The sequence below is a fragment of the Tachyglossus aculeatus genome, chromosome 10 (assembly GCF_015852505.1).
Source record: "Tachyglossus aculeatus isolate mTacAcu1 chromosome 10, mTacAcu1.pri, whole genome shotgun sequence".
NCBI classification, from domain to species: domain Eukaryota; kingdom Metazoa; phylum Chordata; class Mammalia; order Monotremata; family Tachyglossidae; genus Tachyglossus; species Tachyglossus aculeatus.
This window is the reverse complement of record NC_052075.1, coordinates 54,673,681-54,684,887: the sequence shown is the minus strand read 5'-3', so window position 1 is coordinate 54,684,887 and position 11,207 is coordinate 54,673,681. Positions and strand designations below refer to the sequence as shown.

The following is an 11,207-nucleotide window of genomic DNA, read 5'->3' as shown; positions in this document are numbered from 1 at the left end:
TATTTATTAAGCGCTTACTATGTGCAAAGCACTGTTCTAAGCGCTGGGGAGGTTACAAGGTGATCAGGTTGTCCCACGGGGGGCTCACAGTCTTAATCCCCACTTTACAGTTGAGGTAACTGAGGCCCAGAGAAGTGAAGTGACTTGCTCAAAGTCACCCAGCTGACAATTGGCGGAGCCGGGATTCGAGCCCACAACCTCTGACTCCAAAGCCCGGGCTCTTTCCACTGAGCCACGCTGCTTCACAAATACCATAAAACAAAAGTTGTGGAGCAAGGATTAGAACTCAGGTCCTTCTGAATCCCAGGCCCAGGCTCTTTCCACTGATCCATGCTGCTTCCTAGATTCCCGTTCTCAGCCACCACGTTGTTCACTCAGCCCAACCAACTTCCAGCAGCGGGGCTTAGTGGGAAGGGCACGGGCTGGGGACTCAGAGGTCGTGGGTTCTAATCCCAGCTCCGCCACTTATCAGCTGTGTGACTTGGGGCAAGTCACTTCACTTCTCTGGGCCTCAGTTACCTCATCTGGAAAATGGGGATTAAGACTGTGAGCCCCACGTGGGACAACCTGATTCCCCTGGATCTACCCCAGTGCTTAGAACAGTGCATGGAACATAATAAGTGCTTAACAAATACCAGTATTATTATTATTTCCCAGCCCCAGGGATCATCGACCGAGTTATCCAGACGCCCCAGTCCATCCAGATGTTCAATCATCATCATCATCATCATCATCATCATCAATCGTATTTATTGAGTGCTTACTGTGTGCGGAGCACTGTACTAAGCGCTTGGGAAGTCCAAGTCGGCAACATATAGAGACGGTCCCTTCCCAACAGCGGGCTCACAGTCTAGATGATATCATCATCATCATCATCAATCGTATTTATTGATTCAATCATATTTATTGAGCGCTTACTGTGTGCAGAGCACTGTACTAAGCGCTTGGGAAGTCCAAGTCGGCAACATATAGAGATGGTCCCTTCCCAACAGCGGGCTCACAGTCTAGATGATATCATCATCATCATCATCAATCGCATTTATTGAGCGCTTACTGTGTGCAGAGCACTGTACTAAGCACTTGGGAAGTACAAATTGGCAACATATAGAGACAGTCCCTACCCAACAGTGGGCTCACAGTCTAAAAGGGGGAGACAGAGAACAAAACCAAACATATTAACAAAATAAAATAAATAGAATAGATGCGTACAAGCAAAATAAATAAATAAATAAATAGAGTAATAAATATGTACAAACATGATATAATAATAATAATAATGGCATTTATTAAGCGCTTACTATGTGCAAAGCACTGTTCTAAGTGCTGGGGAGGTTACAAGGCCATCAGGTTGTCCCAAGGGGGGCTCACAATCTTAATCCCCATTTTACAGATGAGGTAACTGAGGCCCAGAGAAGTTAAGTGGCTTGCCCAAAGTCACACAGCTGACAATTGGCAGAGCTGGGATTTGAACCCATGACCTCTGACTCCAAAGCCCGGGCTCTTTCCACTGAGCCACGTTGCTTCTCCAATATGACCGACCTCCATTCCTTCCTCGTCCCCCCACCTTCCCGCCGACCATCTCTTCACCTCGGATCTTTTGGTCAAAGGTGAAAGGAAAGGGAGAGCTCGGAACATCTCCTCAGGAGACAAAGAAGCAGCAGGAAGAGGCAGGGTCGGTTCAGTAAGCTCATACATAAATGAGCATTATTGGCATGCAAAGCCGCCCCCAGACCAACCCCTGGGAAACCAAAGCGAGCCTGTTAACAGTCTATGAAATTATAAAGAAACAGACGGGAACGCTTCCGAAGGATCTTTAGAAGAGGATGTCAGCTGGTTCTTGGCCACGTCCTCTGGGGATGGGACAACAGGAAATCAATCAATAAGTTAGCTCTCTTCCTCCCTTCAAGGCCCTACTGAGAGCTCACCTCCTCCAGGAGGCCTTCCCAGACTGAGCCCCTTCCTTCCTCTCCCCCTTGTTCCCCTCTCCATCCCCACCATCTTACCTCCTTCCCTTCCCCACAGCACCTGTATATATGCATATATGTTTGTACAGATTTATTACTCTATTTATTTATTTTACTTGTACATATCTATTCTATTCATTTTATTTTGTTAGTATGTTTGGTTTTGTTCTCTGTCTCCCCCTTTTAGACTGTGAGCCCACTGTTGGGTAGGGACTGTCTCTAGATGTTGTCAACTTGGACTTCCCAAGCGCTTAGTACAGTGCTCTGCACACAGTAAGCGCTCAATAAATACGATTGATGATTGATTGATTGAGCCCTGGGAACTGCTTACTGTGTGCTCAACAGAACACAAAGGTCCTAGATTTGGCATCCCCATCCCAACCCATCCCGTCACTATCCCTCACATTCCCCATCACTATTTCATCTCACTCCTCACCTTCCCCATCCCATCTCATCCCGATCAGCGTAGCTCAGTGGAAAAAGCCCGGGTTTGGGAGCCAGAGGTCATGGGTTCTAATCCCGGCTCCGCCGATTGTCAGCTGGGTGACTTTGGGCAAGTCACTTCACTTCTCTAGGCCTCAGTTCCCTCATCTGTCGAATGGGGATGAAGACTGGAAGCCCCAAGAGGGACAACCTGATCACCTTGTATCTCCCCCAGCACGCTTAGCAAATGCCATCATTGTTTATTATTGTTATAGAGAAGCAGCGTGGCTCAGTGGAAAGAGCCCGGGCTTTGGAGTCAGAGGCCATGGGTTTGAATCCTGGCTCCGCCACCTGTCTGCTGTGTGACCTTGGGCGAGTGACTTCACTTCTCTGTTCTTCAGTTCCCTCATCTGTAAAAAATGGGGATTAAGGCTGTGAGCCCCATGTGGGACAACTTGATCACCTTGTATAATAATAATAATAATAATAATAATAATAATAATAATAATGTTGGTATTTGTTAAGCGCTTACTATGTGCAAAGCACTGTTCTAAGCGCTGGGGTAGATACAAGGTAGTAATAATAATAATGATGGCATTTATTCATTCATTCATTCAATCATATTTATTGAGCGCTTACTGTGTGCAGAGCACTGTACTAAGCACTTGGGAAGTACAAATTGGCAACATATAGAGACGGTCCCTACCCACCAGTGGGCTCACAGTCTAGAAGGGGGAGACAGACAACAAAACAAAACATATTAACAAAATAAAATAAATAGAATAAGTATGTACAAATAAATAAATAAATAAATAGAGTAATAAATATGTACAAACATAGATACATATATACAGGTACTGTGGGGAGGGGAAGGAGGTATAAGCTCCTTCTGAGCAGGGAACATGTTTCCCAAGCACTTAGTACAGTGCTCTGCACACACTAAGCATTCAATAACTACCATTGATAGTCTGGTGGGGAAATTCTGGCTTTTAGAAAAGCTAGAAGAAATGGTTTTGACATCTGTCTCCATGTTTTGTTTTGTTGTCTGTCTCCCCCTTCTAGACTGTGAGCCCGTTGTTGGGTAGGGACCGGCTGTATATGTTGCCGACCTGTACTTCCCAAGCGCTTAGTCCAGTGCTCTGCACACAGTAAGCGCTCAATAAATACGACTGAATGAATGAATGGGGGGGGTTGGGGAGGGGGAGGAGGGGGAGAGGAAGGAGGTGGAGGGAAGAGAGGTTACAAGGTGATCAGGTTGTCCCCTCCCCAGCGCTTAGAACAGTGCTCTGCACATAGTAAGCGCTTAACAAATGCCATTATTATTATTATTATTATCATTATTATTAGTAGTAGTAGTATTAAGCGCTCAATAAATACGATTGAATGAATGACTGAATTACTCCATTTATTTTATTTGTACATATTTATTCTATTTCTTTTATTTTGTTAATATGTTTTGTCTTCCCCCCTCTAGACTGTGAGCCCACTGTTGGGTAGGGACCGTCTGCTATATGTTGCCAACTTGGACTTCCCAGGCGCTTAGCCCAGTGCTCTGCACACAGTAAGCGCTCAATAAATACGATTGAGTGAATGAATGAGCCCCTCCTCGGCCCCGGGACACCGAGGAAAGCGGCGGGGCCGCTGTTCCCATCCCGGTAGGGGGCGCCCGAGAGCCGCCGGGAGGGGGGCGGTCACCATGACAACGCCGTCGCCCTGGGTACCAGTCCGGCCCCGCTCCCCCAGGCCCCGCCCCCGGGCCATTATCTGCGCGCCTATTGGCTACGGCGCCGGCGCCCCCAGCGCTGATTGGGTGCTGCGCCCTCCGCGCTGATTGGCTGCGCGGAGGCCGGGGCGGCCCGGAGGTGATGGAGGCGGCGGCGGCGGCGGTTGTGGGGAGGGGGCTCCTCATCGGGGCCGGGGCCGGGGCCTCCTTCCTAGACGCCCCCGAGGGGAGGAGTGGAGCCCCGGGCCCCGGCGTCGCCATGCCGGCCGGGACCAGCGACCCCGGCGGCGTCCTCAGCTACCAGGTACCGGCCCCGCCCCCCGCCCCCATCCCTTCCCCATCCCCGGAGCCCCGACCCCCCTCTTCCCAGCCCAAGGCCCCGGCAGCAGGAGGAAGAGTGACCTTGGGCCGGCTCCGGGCACTGCGGCTCCCAGCCCGCCCCGTCAGGCCCGGGAGATGATGGGGATGGGGATGGCGAGGGGGATGGGAGGGGCGGGGACGTCTCCATCCATCCCCCGGGACCCCACCTTCCCAGGGATCAATCAATCAATCGTATTTATTGAGCGCTTACTGTGTGCAGAGCACTGGACTAAGCGCTTGGGAAGGACAAGTTGGCAACATCTAGAGACAGTCCCGACCCACCAGTGGGCTCACAGTCTAAAAGGGATGTCCCCCGGCCGGGGCCCCCCCGAATGGGGGGCAGGGGGAGGGAAAAGGATGAGAACGGAGGGGCGAGCCCCGGGGGCTCCTCCTGGTTCTGGAGGTCGGGACCCCCCCCAAGGCCACGCCCCCCCGTTCATTCATTCATTCAATCGTATTGATTGAGCGCTTACTGCGTGCAGAGCACTGGACTAAGCGCTTGGGAAGTACAAGTTGGCAACATCTGTGTGAGAAGATGTGTGTGAGCCATGTGTGAGAAGCAGCGCGGCTCAGTGGAAAGAGCCCGGGCTCCGGAGTCAGAGGTCATGGGTTCAAATCCCGGCTCCGCCACTTAGCTGTGTGACTTTGGGCAAGTCATTTGACTTCTCTGGGCCCCAGTTCCCTCATCTGTAAAATGGGGATGAAGACTGTGAGCCCCCCGTGGGACAACCTGATCACCTTGTAACCTCCGCAGCGCTTAGAACAGTGCTTTGCACATAGTAAGCGCTTAATAAATGCCATTATTATTATTATTATTAAACATCTAGAGACGGTCCCTACCCAACAGCGGCCACCACCCCCTAGGCCACCTCCTGCCCCCCATTTCTGAGCAAGTGTCCCTTCTACCCCAGCGCCCCATCTTTCTCCCCACACCTCCCGGGGGCTGAGAGCCGGGGCCGGACAAAGGGTGGCCAAAGTGGATGGACAAAGGATGGGCGAGGGAAGGGGGCTCGGGGGAGAGTGGAGGGGACAGAGCCGGAGTCCCCAGGCCGCCAGCCCCGTGGAGGACAGTAAAGGAGCCCGGGGGAATAAAGACCAGGATGCTGGAAAAGGGCAAAGATCGGGAACCCATCACTAAGGGCCCGGCGGGGGAGTGGAGGAGTTCCTGGATTGCCTGGGAAAATCGGGGAGTGCTTCCCAGAGGAGGCAGCAGCCAGAAATCAATCAATCAGTGGTGTTTATTGAGCGTTTACCGTGTGCGGAGCACTGGACTAAGCGCATGGGGGATGACAATACAACTGAATCGGTAGACAATGTCCCCTGCCCACAGCGAATTTATAATCTAGAGGGAACCCCCACCCCGCCCTCCAAATTACAGTTATCTGGTGGCCCTGCCTCCCTGGATGGGAGCCCTGTAAATTGCCTGGGATTCTCCCGCTTCCCCAGTTTTCCCCAGACTGTTGACATAATAATAATAATAATAATGGCCTTTGTTAAGCGCTTACTATGTACAAAGCACTGATGTGGGCAAGAGCTGGCTGCAGTGGTGGACTCACTGTTTCTCACCAACCCCCAGCTCCTCAGATCTGAGCCAATCAATCAATCAATTGTATTTATTGAGCGCTTACTGTGTGCAGAGCACTGTACTAAGCGCTTGGGAAGTACAAGTTGGCAACATATAGAGACAGTCCCTCCCCAACAGTGGGCTCACAGTCTAGTGAGCCAGGCTGGATCCCAGATTTTTTGACCTCCCCCCGGCCCCCAGCGCACACACTAGCCAGCTTCTGGTGGTCGGATGAGGTTGGCTAGAGGTAGCCACTGGCCTCCCCCATTCCTCTCCCGGATGGAGGTCAACTTGAGCCTGGGTAGGGGAGGAATCGTGGCTGGAGGAGGCCGTCGGGGTCACCTCAGGCCCCGGAAGCTTGGATGATAATAATAAGTGTCCGGAGCCTGCCGTGTGCCAAGCACTGGGCAAGGTCCAAGACAATTGGGTGGTCTCATGTAGGGCTCACGACCTCAGAGGGAGGGAGAAAAGGTGGGTGATTTCCCCTCTAATAAGTGAGGAAACTGAGGTCCGGTGAAGTAACCTGCCAAGGTCGCACAGAGCCGGGATGGGAAGCCAGGCCTGGGCTCTTTCAGCTGGACTGTGCTGTTTGTGTCTTCCTTTCCCACACGCAGTCCCCTCCCCGCGTCCCTCACAATCTCCTCAGGATTTCTGAGCTCATGGGGGAACTGAATGTCCTGGCCATGGCCTGGCCTGTCATAACCCCCTCTCTCCCTTCCCGGTGTCCCCATCCCTTTCCCATCCTGCCTTCTCTCCATTTTCCCCCTGCCACCTGGAATGCGGGGCCGGTGGTCACACCCTTATCTTGGCCTCAGCCTCCTCCTCCTCTCCCACAGACAGTTAACTTTATCATCGGGTCTTTCACGGTCATCTCTTCCGCCGCCACGCTTAATCAATCCGTACTATTTACTGCTATGTTTCCTCTAGACTCTGAGGGAGTCTAGCCTGAGCTCATAATGGGCAGGAGAAGCGTCTACCAACTCTGGTATATTGTCCTCCCCCAAGTGCTTAGTACAGTGTTCTACACACAGGAAGTGCTCAATTCACTCATTCATTCATTCAATCATATTTATTGAGTGCTTACTGTGTGCAGAGCACTGTACTAAGTGCTTGGAATGGTACAAAATAAAATAGACACATTCCCTGCCCACAGTGAGCTTCCAGTCTAGAAGGGCAGACCGACATTAATATAGATAAATAAATGACAGGTGTGGACGTGGAAGGGCAGACTGACATTAATATAGATAAAGAAATGACAGGTGTGGACGTAGTGCATTAATATAGATAAATATTAGGTGTGGACGTAGTGCTGTGGGGTTGGGAGAGGGGAATGAACAAAGGGAGCAAGTCAGGGTGACGCGGAGGGAGTGGGAGAAGAAGAAAGGGAGACTTCGACAGGGAAGGCCTCTTGGAGGAGATGGCCTTCAATAAGGCTTTGAAAGGGGGGAGGGTCGGAGACTGTGAGCCCCCCGTGGGACAACCTGATCACCTTGTAACCTCCTCAGTGCTTGGAACGGTGCTTTGCACATTAACAAATGCCATTATTAAGAGCCTAGTACAGTGCCCTGCACACAGTAAGCACTCAATAAATACGATTGAATGAGTGGATGAACACCTGGCTACTGGTTTGCTTTTGTTGTCTGTCTCCCCCTTCTAGACTGTGAGCCCGTTGTTGGGCAGGGACTGTCGCTCAACCTGATCGCCTTGTAACCTCCCCAGCGCTTAGAATGGTGCTTTGCACATAGTAAGCGCATAGCAAATGCCATTATTAAGCGCTTAGTACAGTGCTCTGCACACAGGAAGCGCTCAATAAATACGATTGAATGAGTGAATGCACACCTGTCTAATGGATTGGTTTTGTTGTCTGTCTCCCCCTTCTAGACTGTGAGCCCGTTGTTGGGCAGGGACTGTCTCACAACCTGATCACCTGGTAACCTCCCCAGCGCTTGGAACGGTACTTTGCATATAGTAAGAACTTAATAAGTGCCATTATTATTATTATTATATATGAGGAGGGCGGCGGCATTCCAGGCCAGAAGCAGGATATGGGCGAGGGGCGAGATATGGGTGAGATATGGGTGAGATAACCCCCCCAGCTCTTAGAACGGTGCTTTGCACATAGTAAGCACTTAATAAATGCCATTATTATTATTATTATTATTATTATTATTATTATTAGTATTATTATTATTGTAGAGGAGATGGAGGCACAGTCCTGTTCTTCTTCTCACCTGATATGGGCGAGGGGCGAGATATAGGTGAGATATGGGTGAGATATGGGTGAGATAACCCCTCCAGCGCTTAGAACGGTGCTTTGCACATAGTAAGCACTTAATAAATGCCATTATTATTATTATTATTATTATTATTGTAGAGGAGATGGAGGCACAATCCTGTTCTTCCTCTCACCTGATATGGGCGAGGGGTGAGATATGGGTGAGATATGGGTGAGATAACCCCCAAGCGCTTAGAACGGTGCTTTGCACGTAGTAAGCACTTAAAAATGCCATCATTATTATTATTATTATTATTATTATTGTAGAGGAGATGGAGGCACAATCGTGTTCTTCCTCTCACCTGATATGGGCGAGGGGCGAGATATAGGTGAGATATGGGTGAGATAACCCCCCCAGTGCTTAGAACGGTGTTTTGCACATAGTAAGCACTTAATAAATGCCATCATTATCATTATTATTATTATTATTATTATTGTAGAGGAGATGGAGGCACAGTCCTGTTCTTCCTCTCACCTGATATGGGCGAGGGGCGAGATATGGGTGAGATATGGGTTAGATATGGGTGAGATAACCCCCCCAGCACTTAGAACGGTGCTTTGCACACAGTAAGCACGTAATAAATAATAATAATAATAATGATGATGGCATTTGGTAAGCGCTTACTATGTGCAAAGCACAGTTCTAAGCGCTAGAGGGGATACAAGGTGATCAGGTTGTCCCACGTGGGGCGCACAGCCATCATCCCCATTTTGCAGATGAGGGAACTGAGGCTCAGAGAAGTGAAGTGCCTTGCCCAAGGTCACACAGCCAACATGTGGCGGAGCCGGGATTCGAACCCATGACCTCTGACTCCAAAGCCCGGGCTCTTTCCATTGAGCCACGCTGCTTCTCTAATAAATGTTATTATTATTATTATTATCATTATTGTAGAGGAGATGGAGGCACAGTGGTGTTCTTCCTCTCACCCGTTCCTCCCACAGAGACCAGACGAAGAGGCGGTGGTGGACCAGGGCGGGACCAGTTCCGTTCTCAACATTCACTATGAGCAGGAAGAGCTGGAAGGTAGGGGCCGAGCCGGGTGGGGAAGCGGAGGGGTGCCCAGTGTCGGGGCTCCCTAGTAGACGATGGGAGTCAGGGCCTCCTGGGAAGGGGGGACCCCAGGAATGGAAAACGCTTCTCTTGGCTCCTGTTATTCCCCAGAAATACGTCCTCCCACCCCCAAAGGGCCGGGCCCATCAATCAGTCAGTCAGTGGTCCGCCAAGCTCGCTCTCTTCCTCCCTTCAAGGCCCTACTGAGAGCTCACCTCCTCCAGGAGGCCTTCCCATCATCATCAATCGTATTTATTGAGCGCTTACTATGTGCAGAGCACTGTACTAAGCACTTGGGAAGTACAAATTGGCAACATCTAGAGACAGTCCCTACCCAATAGTGGGCTCACAGTCTAAAAGGGGGAGACAGAGAACAAAACCAAACATACTAACAAAATAAAATGAACAGAATAGCTATGTACAAGTAAAATAAATAAAGTAAAATAAACTAAAATAAATAGAGTAATAAATATGTACAAACATATATACATATATTCATGTATATATTCCCACACTCAGCCCCCTCCCCATCCCCCCCCGCCTTACCTCCTTCCCCTCCCCACAGCACCTGTATAGATGTCTATATGTTTGTACGCATTTATTACTCCATTTATTTATTTATTTCAGTTGGACATATTTATTCTAATTATTTGGTTTTGTTACTATGTTCTGTTTTGTCCTCTGCCTCCCCCTTCTAGACTGTGAGCCCGCTGTTGGGTAGGGACTGTCTCTAGATGTTGCCAACTTGGACTTCCCAAGCGCTTAGTACAGAGCTCTGCACACAGTAAGCGCTCCATAAATACGATTGAATGAATGAATGATATCGTTTGGGCGGAGCACTGGATCAGGCGTTTGGGAGAAATGCGGAATACCAAGAGTTGGTAGCCACGTTCCCTGCACGCAACGAGCTTACGGTCATCATAAATAAATAGAGAAGCAGCGTGGCTCAGTGGAAAGAGGCCTGGCTTTGGAGTCAGAGGTCATGGGTTCAAACCCTGGCTCCACTGGGTGACTTTGGGCAAGTCACTTCACTTCCCTGGGCCTCAGTTACCTCATCTGTAAAATGGGGGTGAAGACTGGGAGCCCCCCGTGGGACACCTGATCATCTTGTAACCTCCCCAGTGCTTAGAACTGTACTTTGCACATAGTAAGCGATTAATAAATGCCATTATTATTATTATTATCACCTTGTAACCTCCCCAGTGCTTAGAGTGCTTTGCGCATAGTAAGCGCTTAATTAATGCCATTATTATTATCACCTTGTAACCTTCCCAGTGCTTAGAGTGCTTTGCACATAGTAAGCGCTTAATAAATGCCATTATTATTATCACCTTGTAACCTCCCCAGTGCTTAGAACAGTGCTGTGCACATAGTAAGCACTTAATAAATGCCATTATCATTATTATTATTATCTACCCCACCGCTTAGACCAATGCTTGGCACACAGTAAGCCTTTAACAAGTACCATCATTATTATTATTACTGTCTACCTACTGTTAATAATAATAATAATAATAATAATAATAATGGCATTTGTTAAGCGCTTACTATGTGCAAAGCACTGTTCCAAGCGCTAGGGAGGATACAGGGTGATCAGGTTGTCCCACTTGGGGCTGACAATTAATCCCCATTTTCCAGATGAGGTAACTGAGGCCCAGAGAAGTGAAGTGACTTGCCCAAAGTCACCCAGCTGGCAATTGGCGGAGCTGGGATTTGAACCCATTCATTCATTCATTCAATCGTATTTATTGAGTGCTTACTGTGTGTAGAGCACTGGACTAAGCGCTTGGGAAGTCCAAGTCGGCAACATAGAGAGACGGTCCCTACCCAACATTCATTCATTCATT

General features: G+C 49.4%; 1 protein-coding gene across 4 annotated transcripts in view; it reads left to right on the top strand.

Annotated features, from left to right (window-relative positions):
* The first annotated feature begins 4,323 nt into the window (after positions 1-4,323).
* The window catches only part of SLC4A8 (solute carrier family 4 member 8), a 42,986-nt gene continuing 36,102 nt past the window's right edge, over positions 4,324-11,207 (top strand). For all 4 annotated transcript variants that reach the window (XM_038752537.1, XM_038752535.1, XM_038752536.1 and 1 more), the window contains exons 1-2: positions 4,324-4,414; positions 9,252-9,333. In XM_038752537.1, coding sequence (XP_038608465.1) covers positions 4,370-4,414; positions 9,252-9,333 — 127 coding nt within the window. In that variant the 5' untranslated portion in view covers positions 4,324-4,369. The remainder of the gene's footprint in view (positions 4,415-9,251; positions 9,334-11,207) is intronic.